Consider the following 18,997-nt stretch of genomic DNA (forward strand, 5'->3'; position numbering starts at 1 on the left):
TTTCCAGTTTGATATCTCTGACTTTCAACTATAAAGGTGTTTTATGTTTCCCAACACTTGATGACAAAACGGTAAAATCTCCCTTAGCTTTGCAGGTGTTTAAAATCTCACGCCAAAAAAACGACAAAAACAAAACAAAACATGCAGACCAATGCTAGCTTTTGTTATGCAGGTGTATGATTATACACAGATTATAAGTTATTGTTTTTCACACTCCTGCAAACATTTACAAAACAGGTTCATTTAATGAAGGAACATCTGTGCGTTTAAGTTTCAGAGTTTTAAATCCAACCTTAACTGGCGTTCTATTGAGCTTTTCCAAGTAGGAAGTTGGTAAATCTGCTTTAGGCCTGTAAGATGAACTTTAAGCCACCCAGCTCCTCTAATGAGACAATAAAGCTTTGAAAAATCATAATCCACATCCATATTAGCATGTGAGCAGTTCTCCTTTAAGAATCTTGACTTGGCAGGGTCAAGCTAATATGAACATCCAAGTTCGCTAAACCAAAAAGCTAGCATGCAAATGGAAAACAGTAAGCTGTTGGAATAAACCTCTGGCACGGATATTACTAACTCCACGTATTGTAAAGAAAGTGCTTTACATTAACATTGCGGCCATGTTGAACAGAAGATATCTCTTGATATCTCCTGATAGACGAATGACTCACAGGAACAAAATGAGTCACATTTAATGAAACCATGAATAAACAAACACACTGCTAGCTTGCAGCGTGCAAGTTTATGAAACGCACTTCTTCCTCAAATCCTCAATGAAATCCTATCTTTCAATGTATTTTATTAAGTGTTTCACACAATTTTAAATTAAACAACATTTTTGAAGAATTAAAGTAAAAAACAGTAAGACACACGGTAAAAAATGTGTTGTAACACAAACTAGCATGCTAACTAGCTGAACATCTAGCCAAAAGAACATTATTTAAACAACCTTAAGTAAATTTACTTGAGAAGCAAAAATCTTTAAGATAATAACACTTGTTTTCAGACAATATAGCTGTGTTCACGCCATGCCATAATTACGGTTATTTTGAGATGACAACATGTAATGTACAGCGGACACGTGGTACAAGCCGGAGCTTCCCAGTTTACAAGTTGTGAGTTCTACTAGGATGTGAATTACTAACATAATTACAGTAATTACGACATGGCTTGAATGCACACTATATGTTGTGTTGAATACGGGGGAGGGGCAAGCATCTGATTGGACAAAAATCTGTGTAGTGCAGGATGTGTTATCAATATTGTTGGTTTGTTTCAAAGTCTGTTTAAGTGCTAAAAGTGATTTTTTTTAGGAGTGATTAAATTAGTTTATATGCTTGTGATTTTTTTTTTTTTTACACTATCATCAAAGCTAATGTTTTAATGAACAAAAATCACACAAAAAAAAAGGTTGGTCTAACCCTTAAGAAACAGAAATATACTTTAGCATACTTTTAAAACGAGTACTTATTTCAGAATTAAAATACTTTAAAACGATACACTTAAGTGTGAACTGAATATAATGTTTTGGACAATTAATTGCATGTTATTTAGAATTGAATCAAAATGTATTATAGATTAAACTTTATACCAAACGCAATAAGCTGAACTTAAATGTGTTTTTTGACACACTTAAGTAGGACTTAAGTACATCTTTATATGTAATTTCATAATTACTTCTATTGACTGATATACACATAAAGTATAACAAGCTTTATAACTGCCAAACAAGCATTTATGAACTAAAATACACTTTATTACTGTATTGAAGTTGCAATTTAGTATACTTAAAAGAAAAACTTTAAATTTGACATCATTACCAAGTGCATTTGCGTTACTTATTTATATATGTGACTCTTGTAAACTCTTATTTATATATGTGATATTTTCTTGTAAATTTTAAAGTAATGTGTTACTTTACTAGTACTCAATCTGATTATGCAACTCGCGTTACTTGTAGTGCGTTTCCCCCCAAAATTAATAATCGTTGTCATTTTACTAAATTGTGGCCACAGTTTAATCAAAACATATACTTAAAGGAACCGTATGTAAGATTGTGGCCAAAACTGGTACTGCAGTCACTTTCAAATTACTGTAGAGCGGTGTATCCCCTCCCCCTCCCCCCTGACTCGAGGTTGCCAGATAGGCTGCAGGATCCAGCAGGAACGTAGGCTGCTACAAGGAGCTTCCAATGGCAAGTGACGAGTCCTACACAGTAACTTTGTCACGACGTATTTCGGATTCATAACAAGGTCTTTTAGGTTTCGTAACATTAGACATTTTTTATCCGACACCTTTGTAGCTGCAGCTGTGGTAACTAGAGCAGAGCTGGCAACCCGAATGCCGAAACACTACTGACTTCGTGATTGGTAGATAGGTGGAGGGTGGGGCATCAGGCCAAAACACAACATGACAACATCAACATCAGTTGAGTAGCCTGGCTCCGCCCTCCTGCGTACTTCCGCTCAATTTTATTTCCCTTCAGTACTACGTCTGGGATTGTGGTGTATTCTTTGGTTTTCTCCGGCCAAATTTTTGGCGGCCCAATCAGCGAACAGAGGGAGTGGCTGAGAACGATGACGTTGATGTTGTGCGTTAGTTTGAGTTGTAGGGTTACGTCACGACCAAAGGTTAGCGATTGGTTATGGCAGATCCAGAGTGACTCTGGGCAGATCCAATAGTTTTAAACTTCAACAGAGTACCCGCCTACAAGGAAGTTAACGCTTGTCAATGGAGAGAGGCCAGACTCTCTGTACAAATGAAATGTACGAGAGTCTGGTAGAACCAGGCTATCAGTTGAGGGCTGCAACTTCACTTTTAAATGACAATATCCTGGCCGGACTACTGTTGTCAGTGATATAAGTATTTGAAATTAACATGATTTCTTAATGTCTAGTGACATATCAGGGCCATTTTATGATTAATTGAAATACATTTCTTACATACGGTTCCTCAAAATGGCCAAACTGTGTAGCCTAAGAATATAACTGACGGATCTCAGCTCAGTGCGGTGGTCTTACATAAAAGTTTCCTGATATAAATGCTCTGCTAGACATAACATCCACCTTTCAAACGTTCACTCGGTGTATTCCGGTACATTTGTATCCATGGCAGGTAGTGCATGCGAGTTTTTAGGCGTACGGGTAGGACTGCTGACCTGTAACTAACAGCTCTGCTCTCAGTTAGAGGACCAAACAAAGATGAGTGTGCTTCCCTTCCCTCGCTCTCAGCAGCCTAATGCTCGTTTAGCAGAAAAGGTCAACGCCGAGACAAATAACAATAGCAATCCCGCTGCAAGCCGATAAAGAGCGAGGAAAGATGGCGAGCAGCTTCCGCGCGTCAGAATCACTCCTGACGGTAATTGTTCTCTTGATAACACTAATATTTGTTTGCTTAAAGAAATAAAAATTGAGTATTTACTTTCCTAATAAATGTTCCTGGCCTTATAGCGCATAATTTATCAGTCCAAGTTATTCCCAAGGAAAAAAAAAAAATAATGCTTGTTTTTCATCAAAATGTAATAACTTTCTCCGACTCATAAATAACTTTTCAGCTGAAAACAATATTAAGTATGAATATCATAACCCTCTATTCCCCATTCAATAAAATGAAGTCCTGCCCTACATTATTTCCAACTGAACGTTTTGTTTCTCTCAGAAAATATGTCATATTTTGTAAGTTAAATGCGATTTTCTTCTCATGTTTTCTTTTGCCAGCTCAAAGCGAGGAATATTCCACGTATGTGTCTCAACATTTAGTTTTGGAGTGAAAACTGAGTCTAACAAACATGTCAAAGCCAATTTACTCACTTTTTGGCACATGACGAGTATTAATTTTAGGGAGCGGATGAGTTTAATGAGCTGGATTAAGCTCCTCTCTAACTTGATAAACATATACAGTGATGAAGGTGATCTTGCAGTTCTTTGTAGGCCAGACAGCTTCAAGGTTTCCAGTTTTAGCAGGCGTGTAAATAATTAAAAGCTTCTGAAAGCCGACTATCCCACTGCGCACTGCTCTTGACATTCATTAATACTGACTTCTGAATGACAGCTGAGTAAAACTGGCATCAAATTACTTCCTAAAATGCATTATATTTATTTAAAAAAGGATAATCTTCGTCTTATTGTAGTTTTGATTTAAGTATTGCACATTTTAAAAGGTTTTTCAATAGAAAATACTGCAGCATTACGGAGCATTAATCAAAAGGATTAATAATTTGTTTCTACAACTTACTAATATGTAGTTTAAATTGTGCGCATGACATAATTCCAGTGATGGGAAAAAGTTACATTTAAAAGTAATGCATTACAATGTTGTGTTAATCCCTAAAAAAGTAACTAAATGCATTACTTAGTTACTTTTTATAGAGAGTAATGTGTTTTGCACTACTTTTTTCCTCAACTGGGCTGGGCTTGCTTGTTTGTTTTTTAATAAGAAAAAACACAAAAGTTCTATCTTTGGCAAATGTAAAGTCCTTGCAGGCTGAAGGAAATGCAAATTCACGTCTGTACAGTAGAGGGCGCTGCTCAAACAAACCTTTCAGCTGTGCTGCCGTTCTGGATTACAGAAGAAGAGGATGTTTATCTAGTCATTTTTGCTTAAAGCTACACTGTGTAGGATTTTCTCCCATCTAGCATTGAAATTGTATATGACTACCAACTGAATATTACTTTCTAGCCCCTCCCATTCCGAGAGCGTTTTAACTCCTACGGTGGCCGTATTATTTCAAATCTGCCGGCAGTCGTGAGTAATCTCCCCCTCGCATTCGTCACGGCGCCACTGAGTGTAAAAACGGGAAAGGCGAAGCTTGAATTTCCAGGTATGTCCCTCTTTGGCTAATGTATTTTCAAGATGGAGGCACAACATGGCTGCCGCCATTCGAGCGACTCGCTCGTATGTATTCTAAATGGCAGATTCTACGCTTACGAGAATACTTGATTAGTTGGTAGAAGTAATTACACATTAATGAGCACATATCATTTTGAAAGAACAAAGTGTTTTTTGCTAAGAATCAACTTAAAAAATTACACAGTGTAGCTTTAATCATATGGCTGAATTGGATCATTGAAGGTAAGCAACAAAGACACAGGTTAATAAAGTAAGATTCAATCCATAAAGTATTTTTGTGTAATTTAACATATTCATTGCATGTTTAAATCATATTTTGAGTTTGCATTTCACTTTTTTTTTTTTTTTTGAGGAATACTGAATCTGTGAGATGAGTAAATGCATGATTATATACATTAAAGTAACAAGCATGTCCGCACAGCGCACGCAATGCATAGACATACACAAATCCTGTAGTAGATCTAGGCAGGTGGAGCTGGGGAGGTGGAGGAGTTCAGAAGAAAAAATCTAATAACGTGCAGCCACTAACTTACAGAAAAGACTGAACCATACTATTTAATTGTACAGTAAGCAATCTCATTGGCTGCAATAATGCAATTGCTTGCAGATCGCATGTAAAGGACCAGCGCCCTCTAGAGTTTCATGACTGAACTAGATATAATAATTCCCTCAGGAGTGACTTTGAGCTTTGTTACTTTCAGACATTTTCATGCTCGAACAGCAACATTACACACTATAGAATGTTGAACATGTAAAAAAGCATAAAAGTATATTAATATTAAAAATTGCATAATTAATGGACCCTTCTCAATTCTCAGAAGCTTTCAACATTGATAATAATTAGAAATGTTTCTTGAAATCATCATCAAATCATCATATTACAATGATTTCTGAAAAATCATGTGACTGAAGACTGGAGTAAAGATGCTGAAAATTCAGCTTTGATCACAGGAATAAATTACATTTTAAAATATATTAAAATAGAAAACGGTTATTTTAAATTGCAATAATATTTACAATTTTTACTGTATTTTTGATACAATAAATGCAGCTTTGGTGAGCATAAGAGACTTCATTTATCAAGAAATGGTTTATAAATTTCCATATATGCCTGAACTACTGATCTCTGTTTGTTAGCAAAACACGAGAAAGAAACTGAAGGAACTGAAAATAGCATAACAGCCAAAAACAGCTACAGGAAATCAAGATTTTCCGGCTGACCCCCAGAGAGGCTTTTATAGAGGCGATGACAAGGCAGAGACACCAATATGTCAGGTTTAAATTCATCAGAGTAACAAAGCTATCTTTCCCTGCCCTCATTCATCTTGATAAAAAGGCAGGTTTTGTGTGAAGGGCCGTCTATAGACCCTCTCTGTTGACCTCTCTCCCTCCCTGTGCGCCGCAGGTTGCTTCTCCCTCTGCCATGACGAGTAATGATCTGTTCTAATCGGCAGGGATTTCTCTCCGGAGACCCGGCCGACAGTGGCCTGGATTCTGGAATAGCAACTCTCCTTCTGTGGAGAAGAACGTCCCAGATTTCAGCGTGGAAAAGTCTAAAAACCTGCGGCGTCAGTGGTGTAGACTCAATATTTTTTTGTTATCCCTGTTTTTCTCACATAAACGGTTCTAAATCTGTTCTAAATCGTTCAAAAAAGTTTGATTCGGAGTAAAGCATTTGAAAATGGACTGCACATGGACAAATTATGTCTTAGAATCAAAACCAATGGAAAAAATAAATAAACTATATGTGATTTATAATACAGTAAGTATAAAAAACAACATTTTAAGTTTATAACAAAATATTTACTTACACTACCGTTCGAAAGTTTTGGGTTAGTACGATTTTTTTTTTTTTTTTTTTTGAGAAATCAATACTTTTATTCAGCAAAGGTCTATTAAATCGATCAAAACTGACAGTAAAGACATTTATACTGTTACAAAATAATGTCACACATATATATATATATATATATAATGTGAGTATATAAATAATGTGAGCATAAGAGACTTTATTCAGAAACTTAGCAACCTCAAACTTTTGAATGGTAGTGTATATACAAATATAGAAGTTTGTGGGCGAATGGCTTGTCTTCACTTTCATTTGGACTGCCATTATTTCATAAAATTCTCTGAATTACTTGGACAAACTTTAGAATTTCAATGACTCCAAAAGAGTAGAAATAATGTATAAACACTTCCCACACTCTATCTTTTGTTACAGAGTTTGCACAATAGAGAATATGAAATTGACATAATTGCAACATGTGAGTGAAAAGTGTGTAATTTAGCAAAAAAATAAATAAATAATGTCTTGGACAAAGTGTTCAGGAAAAGCTTTCATTATATCGTAAGTGTGTTTTGTCTATTTGTCAGTACCGGTAGTTAAGAACCAGCTGCACAGGCATTCAGAAATCTTCACCCGCATGTCAATCAAATATTGTTTGGCTCATTGTGTTGTCTGTGCTAATCTTGCAGGCTGTTTGTTTTTCCTGTCTTTAAGGCGGTTATATATGTCATGTCTTCTCTTTTTACCAGATGATGTGAGGTCGGGCAACGTTCAAGCAGAATGAATGTTAGAAGTCAAGCCAATTAGATAGAAATGCCAAGGTCATGGGTTCAGTTCCCAGGAAATGCATGAACTAATAAAATGTATACTTACAACGCAATTTAAGTCACTTAAATTGGCAAATAATGTAATGCAATTAAATTATATGTTGGTATTATATTTTTGCAACAGAACTAGTTTTTGTCATTTTATAAAAACGTTTGTAGACCTAAATGAAAGCAACATATTTTATTTGGCACTCAAACTATAATAAATATTATAACATTATTAATAATATTATAAATGGTTTATCTGTAATTTTAAATAAAATAAAATAAAATTTTGCGAAAATTGAACATACCTCAAACCCCAAAATTCTCATTAGCATATTGCAAAAAAAAGTATAGAAAATAAAATGAAAAAACTAGGGCTGTCAAAAGATTAATCACGATTAATCGCATCCAAAATAAAAGTTTGTGTTTAAATAATATATGTGTGTGTACTGTGTATAATTAAATTTGTATCTAGAAATACACACACATGCATGTATATATTTAAGAAAAATGTGTTATTTATATAGAAAAAAATTATATTATATATAAATATATACAGTATATGTATACAAATATTTCTTAAATATATACATGCATGTGTGTGTATTTATATATACAAAATAATTATACACAGTACACACACATATATTATTTAAACACAAACTTTTATTTTGGATGCGATTAATCGCGATTAATCTTTTGACAGCCCTAGAAAAAACTTAATAACAATTAATTTAAAAAATGTGATAAAATAAATTAGAATAAAATGAAAAAAAGCTTAAAAATCTTAATGAAAATTAATACGCAAATTCTCATTTGCAAAATAAATAAAGAAATAAAATAAAATATATAATAAAAATAACAAAAATATAAAGAAATATTATAACATTATTAATTATGTTAAAAATGTTATGTCTTGTTATATAAAATAAAACATAACATATATAAAATAAAATAAAAATCTTAATTAAGCACACCATTAACCTCCCCCCCCCCGCCCCAATTCATATTAGCATAATGCAGAAAATACTGTAATGCAGTAACAAAAAAATCATCCTGTCAGGAAATTATCAGCATAGACAAATAGGCTACTACCATGATGGAAAAAAAAGTTTGGGATCAAGTTTGGGAATAAATTAATACTTTATTCAGAAAGGTTTAATTAAATTGATCAGAAGTGACAATCATATGTTAAGACAACTATTATATAACTACTGTATACTATATATATATACACACACACACACACACACACACATATATATATATATATATATATATATATATATATATATATATATATATATATATATAAAATAGCCATTACGAAAATGAGAAAACCATTTTATTTGTTATTTGTCAATTTATCGCAATTATGGTAAGGCAGCGTAAGCTTTTCTAAATGAAACTGTCAATTCAAGCTGACTTCTGGATCATCTATTCGTTACCACTCAGTGTTTCTCTCTGACAAACAAATCCATAAATAATGGCAAACAAATCTGCCTGTGATTGAATGATTTGCCTTTCTTCACAAGTTCAATTCTCGCTCTCTTTCTCTCGGCTGTGGTTTCCGTCAGCAGAAAGCGGTTCGAGACACATTCCTGGCTCTGCCCCGTGGGCTCTGGGGTGTCAGTGTGTAGGCAGACGAGAGTGGGTGGAACATTTCTGATGAAAATAATTGATCGAGGGAGAGAGGCAAAGAGATTCAAAATAGTGAAGCCAAACACAAACGATCACTCGCGGCGTGATGCTGCCTCACCACGCAAACACTCACAGGGCAGAACACCTGTTGTAAATGACACACTGATTACAAGCAACTCTAATGAGATCACACATTATCGTGAACACCTCTAAAAGTGTCTCGCAGGAACATTCCGGGTTAGAAGCAGCTTGAGCTTTCCCAACAGCATCTGTGTTGTGCTGTCTGTCACAGTTCAGTTTGTGTGAAGGTTTTGTAAAAGACATACACAGAAATTTGTTCTGTTAACAAAGGCCCTGTTTACACTTGGTATTAAGATGCATTTGTAGAGGAAGGAGACACATTCCCGTTCCTGTCTCTTCTGTCCACTTTCAACCACTTCTGTCCTGATTTCTTCGAGGGGAGGGTTTAGGGCGGGTAAATGTATGGGCTTTTTCAGATCGATCAATCTAATGGACGAAATAAACTTTACAGATATGAACACGACCGGAGACGACGGAAAAACATACGAAAAACAAGACCAGGCGAAGAATGTGAGTGTGTGTTAGAAATAGGGAATGGTGAGAGAACATTGTGCCTGGTACATTTTTCACCTTCAAACCAAACTTGGGTCTTCAGTCGGCAAAGTTTAAATCCCGTCTGTCTTGTGCACGTCCCATAATGTTTACGCGTTAGGTCAGTTGGCGGAGAGTAGGCGTTTTTTGTGGCTTTCGAACGCATTTGACCACATGAGCATTTACACTACGAAAGCGATCCGGTTGAATGTGTTTTCGACTACCTCTGGAAGTGGTCAAAAGCGGACAAGCTCAAAACGTTTTAGTCCCTGTTTACTCCTGTATTTAGCCTCGTCCACATGTGATCCGATCGACCAAAACACATCTTAATACCAGGTGTAAAAAGGGCCGAAGTATTGAAATTTGCTAATGTGTTTGCACTGAATGAGGCAGTTTACGTTAGAATGGTAAAAAATAATTTTCGAACTGAATGTGCAACAAATGTGTTTACGATTTACGTTTAAAAAAAAAATGGTTTTACCAACAGAAATTTGCTATTTAACAAAAAGGTAAAAGTTACACTAGAATTGATTTTATTAATTGTTTCATTTACGTACGCATGGTTTAATGAACATTTTAGAAATGTATTCTGTAAAGAAATGCGAGGACACTGCACATTGAAAATTCACGCAAGAACGGTTTTGCGAACACATTACACAAAAATTCATTCTACGCTTTTACAAACATTTTAGTAAATTTTGTTCTTCTTTAAACAAATTATCATTAACGGTAACACTTTATTTGACAGTGTCCTTTTTAAATATGTTACATGTACTTACCATAGTTAAAACAGTAAATTATGCATAATTATATGCAACTAACCCTCAACCAAATCCTATTTCTAATCTGAACCCTAACCTTATAGTAAGTACATGTTGTTAATTAATATTACTCAGTAATTAAATGTATGCAATTGCATTGTAACAATGACAACATAAAATAAATTGTAACCCTATTAACTATAAATAGTTGCATAATTACATGCAACTAATCCTAAACCAAACCTTAACCCTAATCATATATATTAAGTACATGTAGTTAATTATTACTCAGAACTTAAATGTATAATTACACTGTAACACAGACACATTAAAATAAAGTGTAACCAATGGTTTTATTTATGATTTACACAGAATTTTCTTCTGTAAACAAACGTGCGGGTACTATGATACAACAATTTACGTAATAATGGTTGTATGAACATTTCACACACAAATTTGTTATTTTTTGCCTTTATTTATAGAGTATCTGCGGTGCACAGTGAGTTTATGTAAGAATATTTGTACAACCTTTGCAATTGATCAAAATTCATTCTGTAAACAAATCGATTAGGGATGTATGATGCAACAATTTACGTAAGAAACAATTAGATTTAATTTACACAGCGAGTCATTCTACTTTGCCAACTATGTGTAAATTGATTTTCACACCTCATGTCTGAAATAGTAGAAATCACATTCTTGAAAGCAGGAATCCTGAGCAGTTTGGGTGGCAAGCTTTTCCTCGCAGCTCCAGGTAATGGCATGAGTTTCCCACCTCATTCACACTGTGAGCACAACCCTGCGGTTCTCACAGTGCAGGCTTGGCACAGGAATTCAGGAACAGGTGCCAGCTCAGTGTCACCTCCACAGAAGATTAGCAAGGACTGGCCGTCGACCGCGCTGCTCAGGACTCTGCTTGCAGTGGGCATCACGGGCACCTCCGGCGGGCACTTTGAGGTCTTGCTACATGGTATGCACACATACAGTGAACACAAAGGTAGCCCTATGGATTCTCACCTCGAGTAAAGTGTCAACTGGCATGCAGCGTGGCACACCTGCGCCTAACGGATGGCCGAAGTGAGATATATGCAACGATGTCTGAGTTTGCTCATAGTAAGCTTAACATATTGATTCAGTAACATATGTGATATGTGTAGGCTATGTATATCCTGAATATATAGTCTATTTGTTATTGTACTAAGTTAAAAATACCAGCAGACTTATATTCCCATCCATATTTTAACTATAAAATAGATGTGTATGTAAATCCTGAATTGAATCCTGAGTTGTAATTCTGACTGATATATTCTGATGTAAACATGTCTGGTTCAGTCATGAAACTCTAGAGGGCGCAGGTCCTTTACATTCAATCTGTAAGCAATCACATCATTAGCGCATAGCACAAGCTGATTGGCCTCCGCTGATCCTGCAGCCAATGAGATTGCTTGCTCAACATTTAAATAGTCTGGTTCATAGTTTGCTGTAAGAGTTCCTCTGAACCCCTCCACCTCCCCCAGCTCCACCTGCCTAGATCTGATATAGTATTTAAGAGAGTCTATTCATGCAGCAGCAGCATATCTTAATTTACTATGTTTATCCAATTGATTTGTCCAACATATTTGAACTTACAAAATTTTTAAAAAGTTATCTCAACTTTTGGGAAGTAAGAAAAAATCAAAAATACTCTGCAAAAAAGAAACAAAATAATGAGTAGTGATTTTTTTTTTTTTTTTTTTTTGCAATGTATATTCTAATGTAAAGATATATATTCAGATACATAAATATATTCAAATATGTTTAATAAATCTATAGTCTTACTTATATATTCAAATTTATGAATGTATATTCAGATCTATGAATAAATACTGTATACATAATTATTTAACCAATATCAAATGTCTATCACTATTGTACACTGTAAAAAAAAGTTCTGAAAAGTGTGAGAACTTTTTTCGAAGTTCTTTTACAAGAAAATACTATTTCAGTTTTTTATACATATACATTTTAAAAATAAATAATAAAAAAACTTCATGTTCAACTCAAACTTGCAATTTCTTTGTAATTGCAAGTGAACTTAATTTGAGTGAAAAGAGTGAAATATATAGATATTTTTTTTTTTACAAAATATCACGTTTTTGTTTTTTAAAGTCCCCTGCAGTCAATATTTGTATCCCTTTAAAATCATCTTTGATAATCAAAATGGCATTTAAACGTTTTTTTTTTTTTCCTGTAAAAATAAAATAAAATTCTTCATGCCTTAAATTTTTTTTAATTGAACTCCTACACCCTTGCTTTATTTAGTATATGTGGACTCATGAATATGCAAATTATACTCCGCCTCCACTCAATCACACCAGCTCAGGATATCTGTTCCACTCGGTCAACTGTAGTAAAAACGCTACACGATGGAAAGTGTAAAATATAGGTCAAATTCAGCTATATATGTCTGAACCTGATTCAGAAGAAGAAGAGGAAGAGTGAATTATACAGGGTCGTCTACAAGTCGATGTATCAGAATGGTAATGCGTTTTATGTATCGCTCTCTACAACATTGGACACATAACGGTAATTGCTATGATTAGACTTTGGCTTGACTACTTTATCAGACAACTAATAATGTGTTGCTAATGTAACGCAAACCATGTTCCTATTCAAAATCAGCATCCTTAGAAAGGCTTTGAACATGATGGAAAGTCAGTGGAGAAAAGCCCCACCCCACATGTTACAACATGTTTGTGATGGTAGGAAACGGCGATTTCAAACCGAGTTTTTGAGACTGTCTTTGGTTCACTGCAGATTTGAAGGGAAAATACTGATGAATTTGCACATGGCTTGTCTTAAAGCATATTAAAAAAATGGAAAACAACATTAAAAGCTTGATTTCCACCACAGAGGGACCTTAAATCTTACAAAACTAGCCTCATAGTATCTGCCAGGTGACCGTTATACAGAAAACTCATGTACTCAGAGAGGTCACGTCAAAACAACGCTCCTGTTCATTCGTACATGTGATTTCTAGAATCTTCTGCCTGAAGGTCTTTATCTTTGGTGGTTTGGATGAGGGCTTCTTTATAGCTTAGCCGTAGCTCTGTAAAGGTCACCGTATGCATAAAACTTTTCGGCTGTCCTTTGTAAGGTGAACTTTACTCAAACAAAAGAAAATTGTTGGAAAATGTCAGCTACTGGATATGGATCTGTCAACAAAGTAACATATTTGAATAGTGCTATCCGATAATAAGACTTGAGACTGATACTCACTGTACGCTGTAAAAATGTATTAAAACAACTGAAGCTTTACTCAATGCTGTTCTGATGTCTTATGCGGTGATTCCCTGTACATTATAGTGAGGTGTAAGAAATTATGCCGTAGTATAGATGTGGAAAGAGACTATTTTTAACTGAGAAAAGGCTCAACATGGCGCCTGCAGTAATACCTGCCTGTGCTTTTGTGCCCCAGAAGAAAACAGCTGTGACAGACAAGATCTAGTCACACAGAAAAACTGCCTTTTGAAAGGAATATTAGTGGCACGTCATGTCCTTGTCTCTACCTGGCTTGTGGGGTCGGGAAAAGCACAATACGTCTGTGAAGTAGATATTAGTCGCTCGCTGCCACTTTCTAATAGATGTCATTGCTAAGCTAAGTGTCGGAAAGAGCAGTTGTATTTCAGAACGTCCTCAGATAACACTAAAAACGTATTTTACGTATATCTTCAAATAATACCAATAAATAACTTTACGTGTTGTGTGAATGTTTCAGAAATATGTAGGTGCTGCATGATTCAACAATTTACGCAACAATGGTTTTCCGAAAAAAAATATGCACAGGGATTGTAAATGTGCTGCATGATGGCGCAATTAACATAAAAGTTATACAAAAAATTACGTAAAAATTTTGCGAACAATCTGCTCAGTGATTTGTTCTCTAGACAAATTTGCCAGCACTGCATGATTCGTCAATTTACGCAAGAGGCTTTATAGAAAAACGTTTCAGAAATTTGTTTCTTAAACAAAAGTGTTTGTGCTGCATGATGCCGCAATTTGCGTAAGAAAAGTTTTGAGAAACAATTTGCACAGAAATTTGTTCTGTAGATGAATTTGTCGGCACTGTATAATGTGTCAATATACGCAAGAGGTTTTATAGAAAATTTGTTCCGAATTTTTTTTTTTAACAAATGAGTTTGTATTGCATGATGCCGTAACTTACTGAAGAAAAGTTTTGCGAGCAATCTGCACAGAAATTTGTTCTGTAGACGAATTTGTCGGTTTTATAGAAAATTTGTTCCGAATTCTTTTCTTTAACAAATGAGTTTGTGTTGCATGAATTTACGGAAGAAAAGTTTTGCGAGCAATCTGCACAGAAATTTGTTCTGTAGACGAATTTGTCGATACTGTATAAATCTGTCAATATACGTAAGAGTGGTTTTACGGAAAATTTGTTTCTTAAGTGAATGTGTTTGTGCTGCATGAAGGAACAATTTATGTGCTGTTTTTTGAACAATTTACACAGGAATTCATCCTGTAAACAAATCGGTCACCACTCTAATGTCCGTCAAGTGCTTATATGATCGTTGTGCACAGAAATTTGTTCTATAAACAAATGTATCGTTACAAATTTTAACAGAAGTTTGTTCTGTAAACAAATTTGTCAATGCTGTATGATGTGAGAATTTATATTAAACTGGCTTTACAAACTATTTACGCCAAAAATGTAGAGTATCATAGTATTTAGAGTATTTTAGAAAGGCTGCATTACATACAACAGTAGAAACAATAGGCCTTTGAGTAAGCACTGCAAAGAGGGTCCCTTGCTGCTACAATTTAGAAAGATCACTGCTACATATTTCCAACCAGTCAAATGGCATTTATAGTAAACCGCATGTATTGACTGAAAAAATAACAAAAAACAACAACAAAACAAGTCATTTCAACCATCTTCCTGTAGACAAGACAACTATTACAAAGCAAGTGGATATTATGGGTTTCATTTTTGTGTGGGACTCAGTTTGTCTCATTGATTGAAATCATATTGGAATGTTAATTTATAGGGATGTATTTTTATTTATTTTTTTGTCAAAGACATTTCTGCAAAACAAATGGTTACTTGCACTTCATCATTTGCACAAAGCATTGCCTTTCCCTGCTTCAGAACAGGCATCAGTTGAAAACTACAGTAGATTTAGCTTGACATTCAAACAGGGTCACTGCAGACCACTGGATCAACAAGGAAACAAACAAACAAACTGGACAGATTGTGCAATCCATACTATTGAGTGTGAACAATGCATCAGTTTACCTTGATTGTGGGTTTCTTGGTGGAAAACCCTCTGTACCATCCTGAAACAGACAAAACGCAAATGTTAGTTGAGAAACAATGACATTAAATTATAGTAAATGAGATACTAACATCAGAAACAATATGCCAATGGGGTAAGAAAACCTTAAAATGAAAATACATTCTCTGAATATCTAATAATTTTAGATATTTTTACTAGAAAATTGCTATTAAGATAAAATATCACAATTAAGAAAAGCGCCTCCCATGATCAAAATGTAAACTTTAAGTGTGTTAAGGGGCATCTTACTGCAGAGGGTGTCCTGGCCCTTGTAGTTTTTGTACATCAATAATATGCACCCATGAAAGATATATGCAAATGTCAGTCTTTTTTTGTCAACATACTGTATGCTGTGTGCAAACACTCTTGACGTTTTGACTCTGAAAAAGTACTTCACTGTGTTCCTAATGCACTGAATCACATTTTCACAGCAACTATGCCATGTTGAATGCCATATCTTTTAGATGAGGTGGAACATAAAGACTGGAACTCATTGTACACTAAGGTCTGGGCCATCAATTTCACTGGCTGGTGTCCAGAACATCTCAGAAATTCTGCCTCCCAGCAGATTCAACACACTGCCGCAGAATCCAACCAACATTATAATAAGCTTTCAGGCCGTAATAAATGAGCTCAGCGTGTTCAAATCTCAAGTCTCTGCACAGTATGTCACCTTAATAATACAGTAAGAAAGCCAGCTGTTAGCAACGTTAGCCACATAAAGAGCTACGCAATGACATTTAATCATGACTAAATAGTTGCCTAGAGTATTTGCTGTGTTAAACATCTGAGAAATGTGAAATGGCTTCTCGAACAAGAAACAAATGTAGGGTAAGACTTGAGATCCAGCAATAGAAAACCTCAACCAGAGCCACCATCCAATCAATTCCCTTGTTTTCGAGAAGCCGTTTCACTGGGATATACACCACAACAGGGAAGAAAAGAATGTTGCAACTTCCATTTCATGCCGACTTTAATGATGAAGATAAATATAAAGAGCATTTTTGATGTTTTGCATTCATTGGTTGATTTCCCAGAAGACTATAAACACAATTTCAAAACATTGCTCTGTTTGACACCCCATGAGCACCCTGTCCAGGGGTGTGTTTCCCAAAAGCATCATTAGCCAACTATGGTAGCAAGTTCCGTCGTTATCAGCATAGCTCAACGAGTCTGTGTTTCCCAAAACCATCGTTCCAACAAACATTCGCAAACAGCATCGCAAAGTTGTGTGTTTGGAACGACAGCTCTCGACCTGTGGTTAGAAGAGTTTCTTGTTTGCGTGACATGTGGACTTAATAAATCCTTATCTTGAGCAAAATAAGCAAGCTAACATTCAGTACAACCTGTGTCTTTAATTTAGAATACATTCAAATGTAATTTACATCTTTTAGTTTGTCATGAGATTTAAATCAGCGTTTCTGAAGACTGCGCATGTGCGAATGTGCTCTACTATAAGAACGAGCCTATGATTGAATCTGGAAATAAAGCGAAATAACTGAGAAAAATGAGAAATAGTCCTCAGATGCCATGTCCGTAATTTATATCAAAACATCTAGCGTTAATTCGATCTCAAACAGATTCACTAAAAGGAGTTATTACTCCACCACCTGCGTGACGTCATAAACCAACGTGGTTGAACGACCACTTTGCGACAATATGGTGTTGGGAAATCGTCGTGACTAGCTAGTTGATTTCTTCAACGATGCATCATACCATGGTAGTTAAGCAGGGAGTTACGTCGTTGTACGGGAAAAACACCCCAGTTCAACATAGCAACAAAAGCTCATCCAATGGCGTCGATATAAGGCGGAGCTACCTGACCAATGGCAAATGAGTGGAGTGTTCAGGAAACCTGTTTGAAAATGGTCCGAATCAATCCTGCTTTAAAGAGCTCGAACATTTAAAGCAGCAGACGACAAAACTGCAGCGTGCACTTAGAATAAACAACGTTATGTCCATTGGTGTAGATGCTTATATAGTTATCATTATAGTTATCGTTCTTGGTGGGAACTGGCCTTGGATGGTAACAGTGTTGCCTTACCAAACCCTGTGTAACTATGTGATGATGGGACATGGGACTCGGTAGGGAATCAGTTTAAAAAGGGAAGTGAAATTGTTGGTGTGTGATGCAATTGTTAATGCAGCCATTTGTAAACAATTTGCAGTGACAACCGTGGAAAATATTCATAAGCTTGGCTGCTAACATCACTCACACCTGTGGCCATCTGTCTCGAACGCAACCCAGACTCTGCCGCATTAATCATCGCAGTCTATCTTTGTTAGTATTCACCCCAGGTGCATCTTAAAAACGTCAGAGGTGCACTTTGTAATTAGCTATTTTGTTTATGCAAGGAATGAGCGGGTCACGTCCGTCAGCGTTAGCCGTTTCCATTATCACTTTCCATTTAGCACCAAAATAAACCATGCTATTAGCTAATGAACAGCATTGCCGGCAAAGGGTCGTGTGTCAGTTTGTGTGACATAAAATGTTACTGCTGTGTACCGGGTCCAGATGGGTGTCAACACATTTTTAGCTTATTAGCAATGTGGAAATGATTTTGCCGTTAGTTTGCTAGAAGCTGGCGCACTGTAGCAAGCAAACAAGAGGTTTAGGTGTTCTCTAGAGAAGAATCCAGACTAAAACCACCACAAAAAAGTTTTCAGTGCCGTAACAAACAGTGTGTGGACGTGTTTGTGCTAGAGGCTGACTGTAGGCATTAGCTGTAATGGATTAGCAGACGGCTCATGTTTGCTGGCGTGAGACTTCCATGTGGGCTTGAGGAAACTCAGCATCAACACGCAGCTGCCAACAAACAAACACCTGATGAAAAGTGTCATCTCTCTCTGCGTCTCTCAACAGGTTTACACTACAGGGACTTGTTGAGCTGTCAGACTGTTCATGTTCACAGCTGTGAACGGTCACATGTCTATCTCAAGAGGTTTTTCTCTTTAGGGGGCCACACCTTTGTGGGATGAATACTAGACCACTACTGTCTGTCTGTCAGTCCATCTATGTGTCTGTTTGTCTATCTGTCGGTCTATCTATCTTCCTGTCTGTCTATCTTCCTGTCTGTCTATGTATCTGTCTATCTTTCTATATGTGACCTTGGATCACAAAACCAGTCACAAGTCGCACGGGTATATTTGTGGTAATAGCCAACAATACATTGTATGGGTCAAAATTATCTATCTTTCTTTTATGAC

At 35.8% G+C, this 18,997-nt stretch overlaps 1 protein-coding gene across 6 annotated transcripts in view; it reads right to left on the minus strand.

Moving 5' to 3' along the window:
- Window positions 1–18,997, minus strand: part of dock3 (dedicator of cytokinesis 3) — a 188,068-nt gene that overhangs the window by 121,032 nt on the left and 48,039 nt on the right. For all 6 annotated transcript variants that reach the window (XM_084116297.1, XM_084116295.1, XM_084116296.1 and 3 more), the window contains exon 3: window positions 15,751–15,791. In XM_084116297.1, the coding sequence (XP_083972423.1) occupies window positions 15,751–15,791 (41 nt within the window). The remainder of the gene's footprint in view (window positions 1–15,750; window positions 15,792–18,997) is intronic.

Source organism: Abramis brama, assembly GCF_963993115.1.
Source record: "Abramis brama genome assembly, chromosome: 6".
Classification (NCBI taxonomy): domain Eukaryota; kingdom Metazoa; phylum Chordata; class Actinopteri; order Cypriniformes; family Leuciscidae; genus Abramis; species Abramis brama.